Consider the following 26,210-nt stretch of genomic DNA (forward strand, 5'->3'; position numbering starts at 1 on the left):
AAAAAAAATAAACAAATACACTAACATATAACAAAGAGATACACATGTAAGAGTGTTGCTTCTGAGGAAAGCTGGAAGACTGGAATCCGAAGTCGAAAACAGGGAATTGCACTGTATAACTTTTTAAAACTGCACTATTTTCCTATGATGTGCATCTTTCATTACTACAAACTAAATGCAAAATTAATAGGATGAGAAAAGAATACTCAGAAACTCCACGGAAAACAAAACAAAACAAAAAAGAGCAAAGAAACTCTACAGCAACATTAGAAATAATTTGTTACTTTGTCTAACAATCCTTTTCTGGTTTAGGTTTGATATCTCCCAAAACCCTTTGTTTTAAGGTGCAGAAACTGGAAGAGATTCATTCAATGAAATGCATCTACATATAACAAGTTGACTTACTTTGAAATATAGCTTTAAATATCTGATACTCATCAACAGGATTATCTTCATCATCGATGATTGTGGAATAGCCTTCCAGAGCAGTCTCCTCAGCATCATCTTCTTCCCAGTCCTCATCGTCTCCATCTTCACCTGCTTGCTTAGCTAGAATCTCCAAATATTCTTGTCCATCTTCATCAATATCATCTTCATCACTCCCCAGTTCCTCTGCCAAGTCATAAAATAGGTACTTTTGCAATACTGAAATATTTTTTTACTCAATGAAGTGACAATCATCTCAATCACTGTCAGTAAATTACAAATCACAACTAAATAAATGCAAGAAAGAATTCCAGGAATTGGTGTTTAAATACATGTTCAGCAATAAATAGAAATAAAAATTCTCATAAGTCTAAGAAATCCAACCATGATTTAATATAATTGTAGTATTAGAAGGTTAAAGAAGGATTGCATATTATGAAATTCAGCCGTTGGTATGCTCTTGGGCCTTATGGTGTATACCAAACCAAATACTGATAGTAAATAATAAAGTTATACCCACAAAATCTTTTGTGAGATTTTTTTAAAAGGCTGGCTAAGTTAGTAAATGATAAAAAACAAAAATGTGAACAGCTATCTTATTTTGAAACCATTACAAAAATTTTTACATTCTTGTAGTCTACAATGTCTTATATATAGGTAAAATGTATATATCAGCATCTAATTAATTTTACAGTACCTGCATACTTAGCTTTTAGCACTAATAGATGATAGGATAAATTTAGCCAACATTAAAAACCATAAATCTTGTAATAGTTACTATAAAGACATGTGTACCTTTGCTATTGAGTGCCATGTACCAAGCATTATGTTAAGTGTCTAAGGAAGTCCTTCTATGAATGAGTGAACAATGTAAACGTTTGGCCATGACCACACATTTCTTTGGGAGAAGGACCAGAAGACAAGGTAAGTCCAGTGATATTTCTACGTAGATAAGTTTTGGTTTCTTCCATCAAAAATCTCTTACCTGTTTCATCATCATCTTCAGCTTCATCATCATCATCACTGTCATTCTCATGTTCTGCATGGCAGGCATAAGCTCTTTTTAATCCATTAAATAAAAGGATAAAAGCTGGCAAAATTTGTCCAGAAACCTGATTTAAAACTTGTGGTATCTGTTCCATATCAATAAGAGCACACAGTCCAAGAACACACATCTTTCTGTCATGAAGCCTAAAAAAAATATATTAATTTCCCTTTTTCTTAAATAAGCAGATTTTCTCATAAAGCAAACATAATAAATAAAATTGTAATTTATGTCACTTACCCCAAGAAACAGTCAACATCATTAAGCCACTGTGTAATAAAATGATTTGTAACTGGTTCAACATTATTAGGGAAACGAAGATTTTCTAAGGTATTGAGTAGTAGGTGTGGATTATAATACAAAGCTGCAATCGCAACCTGCAGACACATTGTTCGAAGTTCACTTGTCTTAACCTCTCTTGTTAGTCTTTCTAAAGCTGCTTCAACAAATAAGGGAATGCACTGTAAAGAAAGATAGCAAGATACACCAAGACTGTAATTAAGAGCATTTTAACTATCCTACCCATATTAACTTATTTGTTGCCTCAACCCTTTCATCCCGTTAGATGACCAGTATTTACTGTTCAACTGGGAAATCTAATTTTAGTGAAAAGTCAAGTCTTCATGGAGCTATTACTGCCTTGGCACATCAATTATGGTTTCACAATATTCCCTTTAAAATTGACCATGGAAATTTAATTACTAAACCTATCAAAATCTTTTTTTTTTTTTTTTTTGAGACAGAGTCTCGCTTTGTTGCCCTGACTAGAGTGAGTGCCGTGGTGTCAGCCTAGCTCACAGCAACCTCAAACTCCTGAGCTCAAGCAATCCTTCTGCCTCAGCCTCCCGAGTAGCTGGGACTACAGGCATGCGCCACCATGCCCGGCTAATTTTTTTCTATATATATATTTTTTTAGTTGTCCAGATCATTTCTTTCTATTTTTTGGTAGAGACGGGGTCTTGCTCTTGCTCAGGCTGGTCTCAAACTCCTGACCTTGAGCGACCCACCCACCTCGGCCTCCCAGAGTGCTAGGATTACAGGCGTGAGCCACCGCGCCCGGCCCCTATCAAAAATCTTAAGGCAAAATTTACCTTGCATAACAAAGTAGCCATAAAACTTAGCAGTCATATTTCCATATAAATGAAACACATGATCATTACTATATGTTGGTTAAATTTTAAACTGACTACTTAAAAAGTTATCTAGGTGTCACAATAAACAAAAACGTACAGAATATATAACAAATGCCCAAAAAAGAAAAAAATGTGGAAGAAAAAGATTCCCTCTCTGAAGCTTCAAATATTAGCCTCATTAGCCTCACTGACCTGGTCGATGCCACGCCCTTTACACTGTAGAATGATGACCTCTAACAATTTCGCTGCATGACACTCTGCATCTTCTCCTGCAACTCCCGTAAGAACCTGATCGACACAATGTAAGCTGCAGTGAGGCTTCATGAAATCTTTAAATCAGAAAAACATTTTCCTTTTCCTATGTACAAGCTCTGAGTATTACTTAAGGTATTCTAATTAATATGAATGACTGTGGGTACCATTCTGGACTACGACATGTTGACAACGGCTAACTTCTCATACAAAGGTGGCAGCTAAAACAGCTAACCCTTCTCAAAGATATCTGGCTCTTAAGTAAAGAACTACGAAAAACTAAGAAGCTGATATTTCCATAAAAACGTTTTCTCCAGTCTCATAAAATAAAAATAGTGGGTGGGGGTGGGAGGGGAGGAGGAGGCAGCCTGTTGATAGCAAATGTTGCCCTATAAACTCCAGACAAGAAATGAAGAACATGGAACTTGATGTGGTAGTTAGCATTAAGACTGTAAATGTACAGATAAGGGTTTTGAAAAAGAACAATAGAAGTATAGATATGTATCTGTTCCCAGAGTATTGATATAAATAATATAATTGGCAGTATATGATAAATAACATAACTAGATGATTATTGTGTGACTAAGTATTCAGAAGGGAAGATACCAATGAAGGACAAGCACGTCTAAAACTTCATAGGGCAAAATCATTTTTTAATGGCCTGCAACAAATAATGGTAGAAATTCAAATGCTACTGATTATATCGACTTTGATACTGATGGACCCCAGATCAATTGTATGTCTCCCCAAGCAAACTGTAGGGAGAAATTTATCCTCCACCTCTTGTTATAAGAAAAGTATTTTAGTTTGTTTTGCGACAGGTTCTTACTACAGGCATGCATCACCACACCCATATAATTTTTTTTTTTTTGGTAGAGATAAGGTCTTGCTATGTTGCCCAGGCTGGTCTCAAACTCCTGGCCTTAAGCAATCTTTCTACCTTAGCCTCCCAAAGTGCTGGGATTACAGGTGTGAGCCACTGCACCCAGCCTACAATTTCATAAATTTTATAGCAGTAGCTTCATGAAATCTCATATAAAAATAACCTACCTTTTTGCACATACTGTATATCATTTCAAGATACTTGGTATCAGACAGAAGTGTGTCTGTATCAACTGTTACATAATTATGGAGAAGGGGCATCATATCTGTATTAATAAAAAGCATCAGTCACATATCTTTACTAATACAAATGCTTTATCTTTGCTTCTGAAAAATTTACTTAGAACAAGAAGGCAAATCTTTGAGATCATTTTGTTTCTAACACTCACTTGGAATTAAAATATATTCATTTATAATTAAATGGAGAAACGAACCTATTATTAAGGTGAATATTTAAATATAGTTAAACATAAAGGTTATATATACACACACACACATTCATTTACATGGAGAAGACTATGAGGGGGTATGGGTATGTGTGTTAATGAAGAACGAACCTAAAATAACTAAATCAAAATACATAACAAAAATCAATGCCATGTGTCATCTTTGAGCATTAACTGCTACTGATAACCTACCCAAACAATGAAGCAGTTGGAACATTCAAAAGTGTATGCTCAAATGAAAAGCTACAAATAAATCACAATCGGTGTAAAATCCTAAGTATATGCACACTGATTTGACTTACCTGTGAAGTAATCAAAGCCATCTTGCTGAAAGACTTCAAATACAAGGGGTAGTAGCTGCCACATCTGTGCAGACACTTGTTGACATGTCAAACTATGTGCTAAAGAGAAGATCTCTTCATAGAATTCTAAAAGAGAAATACTTAGTCATTAGGAAAATGCTTACTCATGTGAAATAGCACTAAATTCTTAGTGCAATAAGAGGTATGATACCTAACACATGCTGTTGTAAAACAGTACCAATGACCTGTAAGCAGATTCCTTCAAGTTGCTGGGTTATCTAAAAGAGAAGAAAAAAATAATATGGAATTGCAGCACACTTAATGAATTACTATAATAATGCACACTGTAATTCAATACACTTAAATATAAAGTCAATACTGTTGAATCATTTTAAGTCTTTGTTTTAAAATGACTTGTATATTATCAAATTGTGAGCCAGTCTGAGATTGAAATTTAATGAAATACCATTATAATGAAAAAAACACAAGGAATAACCAGCTTAGTTTACCTAAAAAGGAAAGGAAAAAAATAAAATCCCATTTGAAGGCATGAGATGAAACAAACAAAAAAAAAACCCAGAAAAGTTCAAACTACTATGAAAATAAAAAAGTCACAACCATTCTGAAGAAAGCCTATAGATTTTTTTGGTGTGTAAACATAGATTAATTCAGTCCAAATGTAACTGAAAAGTCACTGTGACTTACAGAGAAATTACCTGAAGGAAGGCATTGTTCCTATTAATAGTAATCCCAATAATACTTAACCTACCCCCATTTTTCAAATTAGATATAATGAACTGTGGAATATGAACTCAGGCTCCAAGTCTTCAAGACTGATAGGAAATATAAATTCCTCTATAACTGTCAGTATGGTCCTCAGCTGGACCCCAAATCTCTAAGGGCCGTAAGAATGATCAAGGGTTGGGGGAATATAATATCTACTAATCAGATATAGAAGCAAGACATCCATTTCAACTACATAGCACATATTACATTTTTAATTCCTCAAACAGAATAAACAATTCATCTGTTAAAAATAAAGTAGCTACTCGATGGCTTATGGCTCCTGCCTATCTCCAATTATAACACAAAATACAAAGACTATTTACTAGTTTGCTGTAAAAGGCAACTTGCAGATAATCTGAAAACAATGCACTGCTTATGGATAAGAGATATATTAGCATTATAAATATCAAATGCATGACAGTGGTTACTTCTAGGGGAAGGGAGTAAGCAGGGAGAAGAGTGGTTCCCTGAGGGCTTTAATTTCATCTACCTAAAATTATTTTCCTTCTTTCTTTTTTTTTTTTGAGACAGGGCCTTGCTCGCTCTGTCACCTAGGCTAGAGTGCAGTAGCACTATCATAGCTACCTGAGCCTCAAACTCTTGGGCTCAAGCAATTCTCCTGCTTAGCCTCCGCCACTGCACCCAGCTAATATTTGTATTTTCAGTAGAGACAGGGTCTCACTATGTTGCTCAGGCAGGTCTCGAATTCCTGGCCTCAAATGATCCTCCTGCCTCGGCTAGCATTACAGGCATGAGCCACCATGCCAAGCCTAAAATTGTTTTTCTTAAAGGAAATAAAATTTAAAGGAAATATTGTAAAATGATAAAATGTCAACAAATTTAAGTGGTGATTAAGAGGTACTGGTTACATTATATTAAGTAAAATAAGCCAAACAAAGAAAGACAAATCTTGCATGTTCTCACATGTAGGAGCTAAATATTAAAAACAATTGACCTCATCAAGACAGAGTACAGAATGATGGTTACCAGAGGCTGGGAAGGGTAATGGGGACAGTGGGGAGAGGGGATAAAGTGGGGTGGTTAATGGGTGTAAAAATATCATTAGTTAGATAAATGTACCCTATAAATGTATGCAAATATTATGTAGCCACAATAATTACAAATAATTTTTCAAAAAAGAGGTAATGGCTATATCTTTCTTTGTTCTTTATTCTTCTGTATGTTTTAAATAATTTCATTTTTAAAAATCCATAATTACAATTCTTTTCCAAAAGACAACAGGAAAAGAAAAAAATAAGGAAGTTGATGGTTGCACAATGTGAATGTATTTAATACTAATGAACTGTACACTAAAAATGGATACAACGGTAAATTTTGTCATGTATGGTTCACCAAATTTTTTTAAATAAATTTTTTAAAAAATGAAAACTAGGAAGAATACATCTTCCTGGGAATCACCATACTTCAGGATCTGAGAATGTCAACAAAGCAATGAGCCAAAATCCCAAGCCCCAAGATAAAGAGATCATAAAACAAATACTTGGTTCCTAGTCCATCTATTATTTTAGAATGTAAAATATTTATAAGGTACTAATCTTATTCCTTACAAAAGAGAAATATTTTAAAATGGCAAACTCAGGACTGGGTACAGTGGCTAATGCCTGTAATCCCAGTACTTTGGGAGGCCAAGGTACAAAGATCGCTTGAAGTCAGGAGTTCAAGACAAGCCTGGGCAACATGGCAAGACCTGTCTCTACAAAAAAAGAAATTATTATAAAAAATTAGCCAGGCGTGGTGGTACGCAACTGTAGTCCTAGCCACTCAAGAGGCTGAGACAAGGAGGATCACTTGAGCCCAGGAGTCCAAGTGAGCTATGAATGATCCTACCACCGTACTATAGCCTGGGCTAGGAAGAGAGTCTCTTAAAAAAAAAAAGCAAAATCAAGGTGCACAAGATGACCAGAGAGTTATGTAAGTTAGAGCCCTCCAAAAAGCATAGTACAGTCATTGTAAAATGGTTTGGTATTCCCTAAAAACTGTGCAATACTGGGTCATTTTGTTACCTCTTTATGATCTTCAACTACACTAAGAAGTGTGTCAATTGTATTCAGAATTCCCATAGCAGTAACTGCTTTGTCATCACTTCCTTCTTCATCTGGCCCGGTCTGAATTACTTGGTTAAATGTCATTGCCTAGATTCAAGAGAATACAACTCGGGTTTGTCACTGAAGCATTATAAACACTTTTTGGTCTACGACTTTTGATTTTTAAAATGTTCTCATTGGAATAACATGATAAATCAATGTCTCCAAATGATTAATAATAAGTAAAAGCTTGAGCTCTGTAATCAAATGAGCCTGCTATGCCACTCACTGGGTAACCTTCAACAAGCTATTTGACCTCTCTTGACCTTTCCTGACATGTCATATGGAGGATTTCATAGACCATGTGAGGATTAAATGAGGCAAGGCAAAGAAAGCGATTAATATTATGAATACCTTCATTAATATTACTAACATTTGGCAATGCCCAAATATAGGTATATTTAATTATCAACAAGTTTGCTGAGCTGTCTTTTGTAAAGTTCAATCGTTTTGAGTATTCGAGGCAACTACACAGATAGTCACGTTACAGCCAGAGGTAGTAGTTAAGAACATACACTACAGAGGCCCAGTTATGAATCCCACTCCTACCTTGTCTACCTTGGGCAATTTATTTAATCTTTTTATACCTCACATTTTCTCTGTATGAAATAGGAATAGATATAGGATTGTGTGAGAATTAAATAAGTTAAATATCTGTCAAGGGCTAAGGTACAGTATTTGCTATACAGTAAGGTCTGTGAACTATTTACTATAAGGTAAGTAAGGTGAGCCACTTTGACGTACTACCTGGAACATACTAAGAGCTAAATTACAATACTCGTATAAATGACAGGCTTAAAAACATACCAAATGCTGTGTCATTTCTACTGCAATAGGAGTAACTTCTTCACTATATTCACAGATCATTTTCTGAATTACATTGGTAAGGTCATCATTTTCTGTTTCTCTTATAATATGAAGAAGAGCCTGCATTACAGGTCTGATGAATGGTGTGATGTATTCTTTTGCTGTAAGACAGAAAAAAAAGGAGTAAAAAATTTTGGGGCAAAACAGCTAAAACTTCTTAAAACCTGATACAACATACACCAAAGGGTAAAAAAGAAGTACTTTCACATTAAAACAAAGTGTACCCAATTTCTAGGATTGTGCCTTTTATAATTATGTGTGAAGACATTTACTGTTCTTGACATACAGATCATTTACCTTTTTCTTGATTGCTGATCAACACTTGAAGCGCAATAGCAGCTTCCACTTTCACAGGCATTTCTCTATCATCAATAAGACATCTTCTTGTAAGCTCCAAGGCTGTTTGAAGGTTCTGATCACTTTTGAACTTCACTTCACAAAAATAATGAAGTACCCAGCAAGCCTTTTTTAAAAATGCAGTGAGTTACTTTAGATACATTACACTAAATTTCCCCAAGCTCATCTCTATTCCCAGTGTTCTGTGTGTGGAAATTTGGAGGCTGGCCAGTGGTAGATGTGTCATAAGAGACAACACTAGACCAGTACTATGATCCCAAGTTACTCTTTGGCTGCATGACGTCTGTGTGGATAGCAAGATCTGAATGCAAAACACAGACAGACACTGCTACCAGTCATAGATAGAAACTATGCACACATTATAACAGCCATTTAAAGATTTACATTAAAGAGAAGTCTAAAATAAACTATGGCTTTTAAAGTGAACACTAAAATGTTTCAATATAAAAGTCCACATAGTCATTCATAACAAAAAACCATTTGTACCCCCCTAAATCTATTAAAATAAAATTTAAAGAACCAATCATTTGCGATGGATAATTACCCTGATCTAATCACCATATACTATATATGTAGAAACATCACAATGTGCCCCATGAATATGTACAATTATTGTCAATTAAAAAAAAAACTTAAAAGTCATTCACTACAAGACATAAATATATAAATTAATACAGCTTTAAAACATACCCTTGCTCTCATGTAGCCTAGTTCACTGCTGAAGAGAGGGAATACATGATTCTGCAACATGTATTCCATCTGATCTTTATAGATCTTTTTCTGTAAATATAAACAACAATAATTTTGACACAAGTCCAAATATACCATTATCTCAATTTGAAAATAGATATTCCAGTGTTAAAAATGACTACCATGTCACAACACACATTTATTCTGATTCTTTGAACCAAAGAATCCACAACCAAATTTCTTATTCTATAACTTTACCCAAAAAAACACACTCAAATACATTTTTCCATGTTTTTACATTAGAAAGCCATTATAGCAAATCTTAACAGCAATGGTGTTTAATTATTAAAAGAGTGGTTAATTTTATTCCTTAACTTATACAATTTTTTTTTCTCATGAAACTTTTATAATGATAAAAACTCTCTATAAAGTTTCTAACTGAACATAGCTTGAGAAAAATCCTGCTTTCAAAGTAACAGATGGGATATCTAAAAAGACACTCTCTCCATCAAAATGGAATCAGGAAAAAAAAAGTAAAAAGACACTTTCATTAATCTTAAAGTTGAGTATTTTCTAAGTGGTAACAAGCTTTATAGAAGTGTTCATTAAATCAACATTAAAAATACAAAACATTTACATATCAACACTTACAAAACTGGAGAAGACTACAGACAAAACAACGAAATGCAATGTGGGATCCTGGACTGGATCATGGACCAAAAAAAGGACATTAGTGGGAAATCTTGAGAAATTTGAAAAAGGTTTATAGATTACTTGATCATATCATATCAAAATTAATTTCCTGGTTTTGATAATTGTGCCTGCCTATATAAGACGTTAGCATTAAGGGAAGCTTGGTGAAGAACAAGGATAGATAAACAAAATATGTCAATGTACTATGAGAACTCACTTAAGAGTCCCAGACTTCTATACAACAAATAATTAGAATGTCTTTAATTTATACTTTGTAACCTAAGAGGATGGTTGGACAGGTATAGAAAAGCTGAAAGAAGGCTGGGCACCGTGGCTCATGCCTGTAATCCTAGCATCCTGGGAGGCCGAAGCTGAAGGATCACCTGAAGTCAGGAGTTCCAGACCAAACTGAGCAAAAGCAAGACTAAAAATAGAAAAAATTAGCTGGGCATGGTGGTGCGTGCCTGTAGCACCAGCTACGCGGGAGGCTGAGGCAGGAGGATAGCTTGAGCTCAGGAGTTTTAGGTTGCTGTGAGTTGCTGTGAGCTAGGCTGACGCCACAGCACTCTAGCCTGGGTGACAGAGCAAGGCTCTGTCTCAAAAAAACACACACGAAAAAAACAAACAAAAAGAGCTGAAAGATACAATGTACAGGCTGGGGCTGGTGGCTCACACCCATAATCCTAGCACCCTGGGAGGCTGAGGCGGGAGGATCACTTGAGCTCAGGAGTTTAAGGCCAGTCTGAGCCAGAGTGAGACCCCACCTCTACTAAAAATAGAAAAATTAGCCAGGTGTGGTGGCGGGTGCCTATAGTCCCAGCTACTCAGGAGGCTGAGGCAGGAGGATCACCTGAGCCCAGGAGTTTGAGGTTGCTGTGAGCTAGGCTGATGCCACGGCACTCCAGCTCAGGGGACAGAGTGTGACTCTGTCCCTAAAAAAAAGAAAAGATACAATATACACACAAAATAATGTGACCAATTCAACAAAGCAAGGTTTGTGGTAGTGGGAAGGTATAATGACTAAATATTTCCTTTACTTCAAAGTGAAAACAAATTTCAGATCTTACTTATTAAGTCAAACACAACATACACACTTGAGATTTCTAAACAAAAATCTAATCCAGTCATTCTTTACTATAAAATTTGTGACAAAAGCATGATGTGTCTAAACTAAAAACGGAAGCATTCATGTTTATAAATTGCCTTCAAGATGAACACTGAGAAGAAAAACACTATTTTACAATATCTTGCAACATGTAAAGATAACTCGCACAATAAAAGTACTTTCAGCATAAGCAGAAGCAAGAGAAAATAATTAGACATATTAAAATCTTATCAAAAGGATACCATCAAGAAAGTGAAAAAAATAACCTTAAGAATGACAGAAAATTCTTGCAAATCAGATATCTGAAAAGGTCCTAGCATCTAAAATATATAAATATTTCTAACAATTCAATAATAAAAAGACAACCCAACTAAAAATGGGCAATTTGAACAGACATTTCTCTAAAGCAGATATTCAAAATGGACAATAAGCTTAAAGATTCTCATCATTAGCCATCAAGAAAATGCAAACCTACACCACTATGAGATACTATTTCATGTTCACTAAGATAGCTATAATCAAAAAGAAAATAACAAGTACTGGTGAGGATGCAGTGAAACTGAAACCCTCGAATATAAAATGCTGGTGCAAATATAAAATGGTGCTGGTGTAAATAAAAAATGGTGCATCCACTTTGGAAAACAGTTGTGGTTTCTCAAAATATGAGCAGCAATTTAGACTTCTAAGTATACACGCAAGAGAAGTGAAAACGTATGTCCACGTGAAAACTTGTACATGAATGTTCACAGCACCATTATTCGTAATAGGCAAAAAGTATAAACAACTGACAAATGGATAAATAAAATGTGGTATATTAATACAATGAAATAAAATTTGGCAATAAAAAGAAGTACTGACACATACTATCACATGGATAAACCTTGAAAACATTACAATAAATGAAAGATCGCATATTATATATTGCTCCATTTATATGCAACGTCCAGCAAAAACAAATCCATAGACACAAATGAAGATTACAGGTAGTCTATGGCTGCGTGATTTGAGGTGAAACAGGGAGTGAATGCTAACGTGTACAGGGTTTCTTTTGGGGGTCATGAAAATGTTTTGGAGCTGTGATGCTTGTACAGCTCCGTGAATAATCTAAAAACCACTGAGTTGTAAACTTTATGGGCAAATTGCATGGTTTATGTATTAGATCTTGATAAAGCTGTTAATTTTATAAAACTACTTGTACACTCACACATATACGTATATATGCAAAAGAAGAAATACCTTCAGAAGTATTTCGGCTAAAGAGCCAATCATATGCAGGGCTCCATCTTTTTTTCGAGGATCAGCATTTGGTTCTGTTAGAATCTGATAACAGAATCCCATAGTCTTTTGCAATACCTAAATTAAAAGAGAAAAGTACTACTTTATTGGCTATCCCAAAATCCTTAAAAAACATACTAACAGCCCAGGTGCCTGTAATCCTAACACTTTGGGAAGTGGAGGCAGGAGGATCGCTTGAGACCGGTAGTTGGAGGCCAGCCTGAGCAAGAGCGAGACCTTGTCTCAACCATAAATAGGAAAAATTAGCAAGGCATGGTGGTGGGCACCTGTATTGCAGCTACCCGGGAGGCTGAGACGGGAGGATCCCTTGAGGCTGAGTTTAAGGTTGTAATGAGCTATAATGACATCATTGCACTCTACCTAGGGTGACAGAACGAGACTCTGCCTTAAACAAACAAGGAAAAATACCAACAAAACGACTTACATTGCTAACATTTAAAACTGAGTGTATATGTGTCTTTTTTTTTTTTTTTTTTAAATATAAAGGGATGGAGGGGTGTGAGGAGGGGTGCTCAGTTGCCTTGGTTTTTTTTGTTGTTGTTGAGACAGAGTCTCACTTTACTGCCCTGGGTAGAGTGCAGTGGCATCACTATAGCTCACTGTAGCCTCCAACTCCTGAGCTGAATCAATCCTTCTGCCTCAGCCTCCTGGGTAGCTGGAACTACAGGCGCACTGCAATGTCCGGATGGATTTTTTTTTTCCTTTCTTTTTGGTGGAGACGGGATCTTACTCTTGTTCAGGCTAGTCTGGAACTCCTGAGCTCAAGCAATCCTCCCGCCTTGGCCTCCCAGAGTGCTAGGATTACAGGCGTGAGCCACTGCGTCCAGCCCTGAGTGTATATTTGAATAAATTTTAAATAATATAGCAAAAATTATCTATACGTTTAATAACCTACCTCTTTCCTCTTACTACAGGCTGTAAACAAAAGTGTCTGGGCAGCAGTGGTAGGAGAAATGAAATCTTCAAACACATCTAGAGAATAAATTTAAAATTAAGACAGAAAACAGCAATTTTTTCACCAAATATTTTCACATTACATAGTTTACAAATGATGCTCGTTAAAAAACAAGGCATTAAAAAATGTGCCAAAACATCATATAAGGTATGAAAATGAATCCATATCGCCATATAATTTTGCAAAAGCCTAATTCCATGTCTTTTCTGTACAAATTACACGTTCAGTTAATCCACCAATACCTCTAATAATTTTCTTTCATACAAACACTACTACTGTGAGAATTCTCAGAATAGGGTCACAGAAATACAAATTACAAAACATACAGAAGATTCTGGTAGGAAGAAAGACTAATACAAAACGTTAGACAAATTACAGTTCTTTAGTTCCCTGCAGGGACTCCTTGTGACTCTAGCTTCCAGCGTGTCTTCTCAATTCCCACACATATGATGACTGACATGGGATCCAAAAATATAACTGAGTCACTTATTGAATATATAACATTTTTGGCATATGCCAAAAGCACATTCAACAATCATAACTTAAGAACACTATTGTATTTGTGTCTGCTAAAAATAAGATTATCATTCTCAAATGCCATAGTTAATGAATAGTCCCCAAAAAATCTAAACAAGGGATAAATTACATTAAAACAACAAAGAAGGTTTTTCAGTACCAAAGCTAAGGCCATAATACCCCCTAGGGTGGCTATACACAACCACTCTAACCTTAACTACTGACATATTTTGTTTCTAAAAAAGTGAAATTTCCTTACCAAACTTCATGCGTATGTATTCATAAGGGTCTTCTTGCCAAAGTTCCTCATCAGCATCTGTATAGCACATCAATGGAAAAATAACATCTTGGATAATGCCCTGCAATTTAAAAGTTAAGAAAGTAACAGCCTTCAGTTTTCAAATTTAAACTTTCAGATTTCCTTTAACTATTAAAACACACATAACCCTGTAATATGTATCTTAAAGCTTAATACCAAACTTCAGCAATGCATTTACTGCATTCACAGATCAACTTTCACGCTGCATGTTCTTACCCTCTCTCTATAGCAAGTAATTATAAAATAAGACATATATACATATTAATAAGTAGCAAACAGGTATCATGAGAAAATATAAAATTTTAGCCTATCAAATTCTACAGGTCTAAATAAAGCAAATAAATTACTTATAGAAATAGCAGATAAGTCAATTATTCTGGAAACTAATCTGGTGAAATGAAGTCCCTTGCCTACACCAAATCACATGATAAATGTTAACTAATCACAATCCAATAATAAGAACTTTAATGTAAGTTTGAAGATTACAATTTAAGATTAAAAAATAAGCTGAATATTCACAAAATACCTCTTAGAACGTTATGTCAGTGTTATATCTCCTTTTTCTGCTATACTCTCAAAACCATCACCAGAACAAGACTAAGTAATACAACTCAAGAAAACATGCAAGTTTTCAATCTTTATGGCACTTCATGCTATTTCTATTATACTGGCTAGAAAAACTTTTTAAGATAGAAAATTATTACTTGTATATGAGGCTTCAGATTCTTCCAGGTGAGGGCATGGGAAACTCCTTGATTAATATAATTTAATGTCTGTTGTAAAACTCGAGGAGCCATATATTGCTTCTCCTTGTACTGATATAACACCTTCAATAAAACCTTTGAAAAAAATGTTCTATCAAAAACCAAAGTTCGAATAGAAATTTTAACCACTTACGAGCCAGTAAAAACAGCTGACACACTTAATACCCAAGTCATCATCAAAAAATAACAACCACACTCTTTTAGAAATATATAATTTTAAAAATTAGGTGCTAGTGACCCACATTTATTCCTAAAATATTTAAACAACAAATTGAAATAATACTGTGTCAAAGGACTAGTTTCAAATTAAGAATAAAGAGAAGACAAAACCATATGCTACCTATTATTAAACAAACCACACTATTATGAGATAGCCCTATCTTGTTAAAGTCATCTTCTAGGAAAACCTTACCCAAAGCAGTCAACCCTATTTAGCATATGCCAAGAGTTCTAATTCTAATTCGTGTTTCAGAATATCGACTTTCAGAGTGTAGTCTATATATCTCTGGTGGTGCCCAAGACTCTTTCAGGGGGTCTACTAGGTTAAAGCTATTTTTATAATAATGCTAAGATGTTATTTGCCTTTTTTGTTTTTTTACTGCGTTGACATTTGCATCAACGGTATGAAAGCAATGGTGGTAAAACTTCTGGTGCCTAATGTGAATCAAGGGGTATGAAACTAAAGTCACTGTATTCTTTACAGCCACATAATTATAGAACAAGTTTTCCTTAAGGATGTCCTTAATGGGTCGGGCGCGGTGGCTCACGCCTGTAATCCTAGCACTCTGGGAGGCCAAGGCAGGCGGATCGCTCAAGGTCAGGAGTTCGAGACCAGCCTGAGCAAGAGCGAGACCCCCGTCTCTACTAAAAATAGAAATTATCTGGACAACTAAATATATACATATATATATAGAAAAAATTAGCTGGGCATGGTGGCACATGCCTGTAGTCCCCGCTACTCGGGAGGCTGAGGCAGTAGGATCGCTTGAGCCCAGGAGTTTGAGGTTGCTGTGAGCTAGGCTGAAGCCACGGCACTCTAGCCCAGGCAACAGAGTGAGACTTTGTCTCAAAAAAAAAAAATAAGAATGTCCTTAATGAACCTAAAAAAAATATGATTGAATTGAGACGTATATACATAGCCCTCAGCTACATACCAAAGGACAATGGTTGGAAGAAAAGCACTTGTGAGACTGAGTTGTAAGCTGAAATTGTAACTTATTCCATGAAAGAACAACTGATAGACAAATAATGGTTATTTAGACTTATGCATGTGATAGATTTTTTTCTCAAAAATGAATTAAATGGGCCTGTCACGTCAAAGAAATAGCTGACAGTATGTTATTGGTGTTAAAATTTGAGTTTTCAAGCAAAAATTAGAATTCTGGAATGTTTAGATCACCATGATTAGCCTGAAAGCTTTCCAATATTTAAATATATTTCTGATGAGACTGGTGGTGACCTTAACAAATGTGATTTTCTTTTTTTTCTTCTTCTTTAAGAGAAGGTCTTGCTCTGTTACCCAGGCTAGGGGGCAGTGGCATAATAGCTCTTTGCAGCTTCCTGGGCTGAAGCCTCAGCCTCCACAGTAGCTGGGACTACAGGCACACACCACCACGCCTGGCTAATTTTTAAAGTTTTTGTAGAGATGGGGTCTTGCTATGTTGCCCAGGCTGTTGAACTCTTGGTCTCAAGTGATCCTCCTGTCTTGTCCTCCTAAAGTGCTGGGATTACAGGTGTCAGCCACCTCTGCTGGTCTTTTTAAATTGCATAATGAAATGTATAAACATTTGGAAAATCTGCATTAACTCAATGAGTCAACATTTTCAAAATGATCAATGCAGGATGTTTCAAAATCATGTATGAATAAAAGTTTCATTCAAAGTGCAGTACAGACCAATGACTTTTAATGTAACAATGCAAAATGTTTGTTTGTATGGTTTCAAATTCCACATTGCAATTAACTTTAAAGAAATTACCATTGTCCAATTTCAGTGTAATATCAAAGAATTTACATAATTATCTGAAAAGTCTAATAAAATACTCATCCCTGTTCTAACTTCATCCCTGTGAGGCCAAATTTTCTTTATGTCAACCAAAACAAAACAGACTGAATGCAGAAAAATGAGTATCCAGCTGTCTTTATTAAGGCAGACATTAGAAAAAATGTTATAATGGATTTATTACTTTTAAATGAAATAACTTAAATTTTGTTTTAATTTCTAACATGTCAAGTGTCACTAGGTATAACCCACATAAATGAAAGCCCACTGATGTCCTCAATAACTTAAGACCAAAAAAAATAAGAACTGCTACAGAGTTCAAACAAACACTCTTGAGAAGACAGAAATTAACTTAAAGATGTTATGTTTCTACTTAGAAAAACTATCTTACACTTACTTGCTGGACACCAACAGCAAATGCCTTCAGGAATACTTCAGCAAATTCATTATACTCTTTAGAAACATTGCCAGGGCTTCCATATCTAAAATACATTAAAATGTCCATTGTTTCTTTATAATACTTTATACCAACATTTATAAAAGCAAAAGCTTAAAAAATAAATTTAAATCATCATATATAGATAGGAGATTACCTTTCAAAAAGCCTTGCTAAAATATGTAAAGCCCACTTCTTACATTTCCACCATGGTAACTCAGGTCTATCATCTTCTTCAACTTGAAGTGTTTCCTTTAAAGAGACATTTATTTAATGATAGCACAAGATGATACAATGTAGGTGGAACAGTATGAGGTTAAGAACAGATTCACAGAAATGTGAATGCTCCTTCAATGTTGGCCTTTCTAACCTTGGATAAAAGGTTACATGTGGAAAAATATTAACCCTTATTTAAATCTAAGAGGCGTCCTCACTGCTTCACTACTTGATTGCAAAAGATATGCTTTTTAAAATTTTTATAAAAACTTAAAACCAAACATTTTAGTCAAGATCTAAAGAATATAAAGTCAAGGCCATAATTATAGCTTAATCAAAATCAGTATAGTTCATAATGGAAAGGGCATGAGAAACCCCATTTCAGAAATCTAATTCCAGGTATATCAGTATAAATGCACAAGGATATATGTATGAGAATATTCATTTCAATACTATTTGTAATAGTGAAAAATTGCCAGGGACCTAAACATTCATTAATGAGGAAATGTTTAACTATGCAATGTCCATACAAGACTACTATACAACCATTAAAAGAAGGAAGTGGTTCACCATACACTGACCTAAGACATCCATGACATATTTTTAAGTTAGGATAAGGAAGTGAAAATACAGAGCAACTGAAAACTCTCATCCATTGCCAGTGAGAGCAATGCTACAATCACTTTGGCAATCACTTTGGAAGTTACTTACAAAGTTAAACATACACCTACTCTATGAGCCAATTCCATTCTTTGGTATTTATGCAAGAGTGTGAAAACACATGATCACAAAAAGACACAGAACAATGTTCATAGCTTTATCTATAATACTCAAAAAGTGAAAACCACCCAGATATCCATCAATGTATGACGGTATACAGAAACTGTGGTATATTCATACAATGAGATATCACTCAGCAATAAAAAGGAATAAACTATCACTACATAACATGAATGTATCTCACAAATACAGTAAGTGAAAGAAGCCAGAAACAAAAGATTACTTATTAAATTCTACAACAGGCAAAATCTACTGTGCAAGAAATGAGAACAATGATGGCAGAGATGACTAGAACCAGCCTTGAGTAAACATTCACATAATTTAATAACTCATTGAACTGTTTACTTGTAACTTGTGCATGTTACTGAGTATAAACTATAACACAAAAAGGTACAGAGTATGTATGAGAACTTTAAAAGTTATATTTTATACCTACTAAATGTGTACAGAAAAATACATGCCAAACTAGTTTCCCGTCAAGTAGGAGAAATGTTCTATTTATTTTTTCTGCATTGTTTTAAATTTTTTTGAAAAAAATCTAAAAAAAGTAAACAATAAACTACAACACAAGAAATTGGTCTCGCCTTTGCCACTAATAATATCACATTGGATAAATTATATAACTCTCCAATATCTAAGTTTAAAATAAAATTCAGAAGGATTTTTTTTTGAGGATTAAATAAGGTATATAATAGCACTTAAAACACACTAGATATTAAGAACTTGTAAATTCCTCTCTCTAGAAAACTAGATTTTAAAGAAAAATACGGTAATTTAAAATTGTGATTAAATGTAATAAACAACACAGTTGGACCACTCTGTACTAAAGACCACTGAGTTGTATGCTTGAAAGGGTAAATGTTATGGCACGTAAGTTTTATCTCAATAAAGTTATTTTAAAAAAATTACATAACTACAAGTTTGGCCACCTTTAAATCAAATTCTTCCTCTGTTCATGGGCATAAATTATTAAGCTAAAATCTAGTTATGTGCTCCTAATTTGGTTAAGAAATGAAAAGACACAGAAGAATTGGGACGAAATAAAGAGATACACACAAGCACTTGACCAATAATAAATGAAATAACCCTTCACAATTTTTTACTTGATGTATGCACTTATGTAAACAAATAGAAAAGTGTCTCTATACCTAGAAAAAATACATCACAAATCTTAAAAGTTTATCAAGAATGTTACAGGAAATACCAGTGAAATACTCAAAAGATCACTAAATATTTATATTTAATAATATTAAGAAAGCACACAGAAACTTACATTAGGTACATCCCTGTTCACAACAGTCTTTAAAATTTCTATCCATTCTGTCAGGTTCTGTTGGTTTATCAGCTCCAGTGGTAGTGTATACTAAGTAAAAATCAAGAATTAATATTTTTAAATCCTTACTAAAGAAAATCCCATTTACTTTTTACTCTTCACAATACCAAAAGTATTTTATGCAATCCACATTTCCTGCTTTTAGCACACAAATAAATTTCTTTGGTTAGTTATCTACAATGGTAAACACTGGAAGTAACCATGGGCATCCTTGTTGTATTCCCATTATTGGGATTATATCTTATTTTCACCATAAGGTATGATATTTACCATGGATTTCTAGTGAACACCTTTTATCAAGTTAAGCAAATTTGTATTCTAGGTTTCTAACAGCTGTTTGTATGTATGTATTTATTAACTATTATTATCATCATTATTATTATTATTCGCGAGACAGAGTCTCACTCTGTTGCCCTGGGTAGAGTACAGTGGTGTCATTGTAGCTCACTGCAACCTTAAATTCCTGGGCTCAAGCCATCCTCCTGCCTCAGCCTCCCAAGTAGTTGGGACTACAGGAGTGTGCCACCATGCCTGGCTAGTTTTTCTATTTTGTTTTTTAGTACTGATGGGGTCTCACTCTTGCTCAGGCTGGTCTCGAACTACTGAGCTCAAGCAATCCGCCCGCCTTGGCCTCCCAGAGTACTAGGATTACAGGCATAAGCCACCATGCCCAGCCTGTTTTCTTTTCTTAAAGCAGAAATGGTTATTAATTTTATCAAATGCTTTATTGGACATCATAAAGATGGTTACAGGTCTCTTTTAATGTGATATAAGCATTAATCACAAAAACTAATTTTTTTTTTTTTTTAGATGTTGTCTCCCTATGTTGTCCAAGCTAGATTCAAACTCCTAGGCTCAAGGATCCCCCCATCTCAGCTCCAGAGTAGCTGGGACTATAGGCATATACCAGCACACCCAGCTCAATTTTCTTTCTTTCCTTCTTTTTTTTTTTTTTTTGAGATAGAGTACCGCTCTGTCACCAGGCTAGAGTACAGTGGCATCATCATAGCTCAGGGTAGCCTCAAACTTCTAGGCTCAAGTGATCTTCCCACCTCAGCCACTCTAGCAGCTAGGACTACATGGCTATGCCACCACGTCCACTTAACTTTTTCTTGTAGAGACAGGGGTCTCACCATGTTGCCCAGGCTGGTCTTAAACTCCTGGGCTCAAGCAATCCTCCCCTCTCGGCCTTCCAAAGTGCTGGGATTACAGGTGTGAGCCACAATGCCCAGCCAAAATTTCTTACTGTTGACCCCTTCTTACATTCCTGGGATAAATCCTACCTTTCAGTAGGATAGTAAAATCAATATCCTAACAGTGCCCCCTGTTGGGGGTCATCTGTGAAGACTGCCAAGGCTGGACTCTCTATAGAGAGAGTCTCCAGGTAAAGTTCTCTTGTGGTTCAAGAAGAAGAAGGGATATTTGTTACACTGGAATGTGACTATATTTGTGTATATTAAAACAAGTTTGCTGACTCCTAAAAAGAAAAAAAAATCAATTTAGGATTTTAGGACATCTATTTTCGCAAGTGAGACAGGGTAATATTTTGATAGCAGGATATGCTAGTCTCAAAGAATGAGTTGAGAAGATAAATACTCATGTTGTCCTGTGCCCTAGGGTAATTTTCAAAAAGAATTATTTTAATCTAAAAGTTACGATCCTACCAATTAGAAAAAATATGAAAAGACTATAGATACTGCATATTGAAATTACTTAACAAAGAATTATATAAGGATCCAATAGAATAGCATTAAAGTATCCTTAGAATCAGATTGGGAGATATCTTTAAAGATCTAGCAAAGACATGCAAAATTCAACCAAGCAATGGAGTAAGTCAGCTACAATCTTACAGAAGTAAAGATGCAGATCTATTTAAATGAGGTTTTCAGAAGTAACAGTGTGACTTGAATCAAGATGTTAGTAAATGAGACAAATCCTTCTATGGCGACATGGTACAAAAAGAACCAGAATTTAAATCCTAACCAAAAAATCTGTTCTATAAGTAATTATATTACACTGAGAATACAGACCCAACCATTTCCTTAGTGGGTATCTTTTATCCCAGAATAATTTAGAACAGTATACAGAAATGATGAAATCCATTACTGTGTGCCAGTCAAGTCCACAGAGTTAGTACTTTTATGTCAAGTATAGAGTAGGTTTTATATTTATTAGGACAATCTATGTATGTTTTGCATATCAGAGTATGTGTTAGATTTCAACTGTAATCGAGTAACTGGTTTTCAGACTCATAAATTAAGGTAAGAGATATAAAAAAAAAATTACTAATTTTGTTGTGCTGGATGGTTTAAGAGAACTGGACATTGCCCCTTTACAATTTAAGATTTATTAGAGTTTTTTATGTATTTGGGGAAGTATGCTTGTTTAGACTTATAATTTTGGCAATTTCTATCAAATCATCCACTTAATCTAGCTTTTCAAATGTAATTAATTCAGATGCTGAAATTCTTTGTTAATTTTTAATGTGGTAAATGACAGACTAACATTTTATACATAAAATCTGCTTTATAAAATTTACCTGAACAAGAGCATAGAAGATCTTGAATATTTGTTTCTGGATAAGGACAGATTGATCAGACTGATCAGAAAGAAGCTGGATAAAACGATCCTTTAGAACTGGCAGAAAATGCTGCATTGCTGCTACCAATGGACTCCGCTCCTCTGGTTTCTTATACCTTTGGGTGGGAATAACAAACTAATTCTGTAAGAATTTATTTCCACAATTTTATATATTTAAACTACCTGTTTATTTCCACAAATATAATCAAATACTTCCTAACCAGTTTGAAAAAAGGAAAACCTACTCTGGAAGAAAACCACGCAAAAAAGCAAATTGAATAAAACCTCAATATCTAATAGTTTTTGAACATTTATTATGAGGTCAATAATCTTCAAGGCCCCCATTAGTATCCTCAATTTTACAGTTGAGGAAACTGAGGCACAGAAATTAACTATCTTTCCCAGTATTACACATCTAAGCATGAACCTAAGCAGCTAAAATCCAGAGTCTGCCCTCTTAACCACTATGCAATGAATACTGATACAAATGAGGCGGCACAATAACCAGGCTTTTAAATAGTAGCAGTTGATGAATAAATAAATTGATTATATACTACTATCCTTAAGTAATTTACATACCAACAGCATTGAGGCAGAAATGGCATGTACAAAGCAGAAAATATTTTATTTCTAAAAGCATCATAATCCAGAAGTTCTATAACCCATTTGGCAACAAAACATGACCTCAACAGGCTATTTATGATCTTCATTTACCCCATTTGGGGTCAATATTCACATATTTTATAGCAGATATAACAATGTGTTCAGCTACTAGGTGCTTGCTACAGATGTCAATAGTAGTGTTACATAACATGTATTATGTGAACCTTACTACCCTTCTAAAATCCAAAACAAATCTGAGTTCTGAATTCCATTTTGCATAGAGATTATGGATAAAGAATTGCTGACCTAACTGAGATATTTTTTCATATACTGTTAACATTTTAACAATACTGTTAAAAGATCTGTTGGTTTGTTAAAAAATAACAATAATCGAATTTATAGGTTACAACTATGGAAAAGTAACTCTAGCTTCCATTATTAAGGAGTCAATAGGCAAATTTTGTGGATTTGCAAATACAAACTACATGTTATAGAAATCATTATTCTAAAAGCCACAGCTTATCTTTTTGCAACAGATGATTATCTAAACTGCTTTAAATTGGTTTTCCACAGCAGATCTCAGTTTTATTTATTGGTACCCTCCTTCTTTAAGGGAGAAAATATACTTAAGAATTGAGTATCTGAGTACATTTTAAAAAGATAAAGGTAGACTCTCTTCAAAAGCTGGATGTTTTTTTCCTGCTGGGTGAAATGAGAACCAAATTGCCAAGAATAAAAAACACCAAGAGAAATGTTCACACTAATGATTGTTAAGGCTATTAACACAATTAACTAGCAGATTATTTTAAGTATTACTTTCATGTGCTAAGAAATTATACCTAACATACATCTAAAAGTTTATCTGTACCTTTCTTTGAGTCAATAAAATAGTAACAATTTATAAAAGAAAGCAAATTGCACTCTGCAATCTGATTACACAAACTTTATATAATAATTACAGATAAAATTCCCTTTTAACACTAAAAGTGAGAACTATATTATGCAGCTCTTTCCATTTACACATCTCAGGTGATCACGCTCACCAAAAGAGTGTGACTACCCACCCATTCCATGTTAGACATTCTTCTCTCCTACCTCCCTCACTACACTGAATAGTGGACTGGGAGTTGAGTGGTGCTAGCTGTTAATCTAAGCTAATGAATATGAAAGTAATTTATACTACCAAACATATTACCATTCCCTAAGACTTAAAAGTCTCCGAAAGTATGAAAATGTGACACTAATAAAAGTCTGCTACCAGGGGGCTGTGATGTGTCAAACTGGTGAACCATACTCAGAAAATCCTTAAATACTAGTCTCGCTTTTTTGTTTAAAAAAAAATCTTCAGTGGTTCCTCAGTATCTAAAAGATCACATTCAAATTTCTCATTGTGGCATTCAAAACCTTCTTTAACATGGTCCCAATTTACCAGTCCCATTATCCCTAACCTCTCACCAGCAATTATCAATATCATTAAGTGATCTCCTCACTATCCACTAAAGACAGTGTCTCGCATTTCCACCTCTGTACCTTTCTTTGTTCATACTACTCCATATGATGTGACACACCTTCCTCTTCAAATGCTCCTTCTGTGCTCCTTTAACTGACAAGCATTGCCTGAGGATCCATGCTCCTGAAGACCACCACAAATTCTAATTTCTCCATAAATTTTCTTAGAACTATTTCAGTCCACACAGATCCCTTGTGAATACCTTGTGCTCCACAATCAAACACTAGCTGAAAATGAACTGAAATTCAAATATTGTAGCAGCCTCCTATATCTCCCATTTAAAAATCCCTGTCACATTCTCTCCTGCTAAGATTATAGGACAGGAGAGATTAGAACTTCCTCAATGACATTGACAACTTACTGTTTTCATTCTCTCTAATTTCAGTCACTCACTTACCAGAACTACAACAACTGGCACTCTGACAGAGGTTGGAGCAACAGCTGGAACATTCCTTAGCAGAAAGATGGGTAGCTGGTGGGAACACAAGAAAACACCAGTACTAATGCTGTAAATGGTGTATTTCTCTCCTGCTCAGAACAAAAGCAGTAGTTCATCAGCTACTTTGAGATGGGACCCAAAGAGGGTATTGGAGGCTAACTACAAGTCCCAGAACTAGAGGGCTCACAATGGCATCTGTGTAGCTGTTAGGACTGGAAATAAAGTCACCAACATGGTATAAAAGTTTTCCTTATGCCTTTCTCATAATTTTTCCACATCAAAACTTTCAAGTGCCTATCAATTTCATTACTTTCACCACACACTTAAGAGAAAATCCCTTCAGCATTTGGGTTACCACTCCTAATGCCATACTTCAACTTTCCAGGTTAGATTTTTTTTTCCTGATCCCTAAATCCAGATCTAAAATGATCCCTTGGCCTAAAATCTTTCCTACTGACCCTAATTACCTATATGAAAAACATAATTTGCTCAAATATGCAAACAATGAAATAGGCATTGTAAATTCCCCAAAACACACTGATCACATGAAATTTCAACATATTCTTAAAGAATTAGAGGTAGGTTCTACAAGTTTATCAAGAACCCAGATTAAGATAAAAATCCAGAAAGAAAGCCAGAATAAAGAGCTCTGATGCTCAATGTACTCTGATCACCTTCACATTAAAAAAAAACTCCTTATCTGAAGGCCTTTTATCAGCACCTATTGAGGAGCCCAACTTCACAGATAAAAAGACAACGATTAAGAAAAACAGGGACAGGAGTTTCTTAGTGGCATCAACAGAACAAACTACACAATTACAATAAAAACACTACTTCAAAAAGAAAATACTAAGTTAAAATTAACACAATTCAATAATTTTAGTATCTATGCCAAATGTAATTTTACACGTTCAAAATGGCTTAAATTTTCCTACTTCTCAAAACTCTACAGGAATTGAGAGACACTTACTCATAATTTTTCACAAGCTGATAAAGGCAAAGAAGAATTCCTAGCCAACAAGCACTATTATCAGACTGAAGATAAAAGCCAATCTTGTCCACAATGGCAGTCCAGCGGCTTGGATAATCATGTTTGATGATGTGATGAATGCATGTAGTAAGCTGTACCCTGAAAGTCAAAAATAAACAGTAAGGAGAAAGAAATCCTACTAAGATTTTGCAAACTCATACAAAGAAAAATGGCTGTTTATATAAAACCTAATTTCAAATAGCCCATTTGATATTTGGATGTACACAGAATGCAGATGATTCAAAATAAGCCACTTAGCAAAAACCGCTTGTTACTAATCATTTAAAAGAAAACCAACAACTATGTTACAAATGCAGGTGTTTTTTATTTTTCATCTCTATCAA

At 34.8% G+C, this 26,210-nt stretch overlaps 1 protein-coding gene across 1 annotated transcript in view; it reads right to left on the reverse strand.

The window, feature by feature from the left end:
* Window positions 1-26,210, reverse strand: part of IPO7 (importin 7) — a 62,934-nt gene that overhangs the window by 4,377 nt on the left and 32,347 nt on the right. Inside the window, exons 3-22 of the mRNA XM_012654183.1 lie at window positions 25,807-25,965; window positions 22,244-22,400; window positions 19,645-19,734; window positions 17,533-17,627; window positions 17,337-17,421; window positions 14,880-15,014; window positions 14,116-14,215; window positions 13,281-13,357; window positions 12,326-12,442; window positions 9,292-9,381; window positions 8,542-8,707; window positions 8,185-8,345; window positions 7,297-7,425; window positions 4,698-4,764; window positions 4,487-4,612; window positions 3,907-4,004; window positions 2,797-2,892; window positions 1,712-1,932; window positions 1,412-1,617; window positions 406-612 (exon numbers count right to left, since the gene is read on the reverse strand). Coding sequence (XP_012509637.1) covers window positions 406-612; window positions 1,412-1,617; window positions 1,712-1,932; window positions 2,797-2,892; window positions 3,907-4,004; window positions 4,487-4,612; window positions 4,698-4,764; window positions 7,297-7,425; window positions 8,185-8,345; window positions 8,542-8,707; window positions 9,292-9,381; window positions 12,326-12,442; window positions 13,281-13,357; window positions 14,116-14,215; window positions 14,880-15,014; window positions 17,337-17,421; window positions 17,533-17,627; window positions 19,645-19,734; window positions 22,244-22,400; window positions 25,807-25,965 — 2,582 coding nt within the window. The remainder of the gene's footprint in view (window positions 1-405; window positions 613-1,411; window positions 1,618-1,711; window positions 1,933-2,796; window positions 2,893-3,906; window positions 4,005-4,486; window positions 4,613-4,697; window positions 4,765-7,296; window positions 7,426-8,184; window positions 8,346-8,541; window positions 8,708-9,291; window positions 9,382-12,325; window positions 12,443-13,280; window positions 13,358-14,115; window positions 14,216-14,879; window positions 15,015-17,336; window positions 17,422-17,532; window positions 17,628-19,644; window positions 19,735-22,243; window positions 22,401-25,806; window positions 25,966-26,210) is intronic.

Source organism: Propithecus coquereli, unplaced genomic scaffold (assembly GCF_000956105.1).
Source record: "Propithecus coquereli isolate 6110/MARCELLA unplaced genomic scaffold, Pcoq_1.0 Scaffold44, whole genome shotgun sequence".
Classification (NCBI taxonomy): domain Eukaryota; kingdom Metazoa; phylum Chordata; class Mammalia; order Primates; family Indriidae; genus Propithecus; species Propithecus coquereli.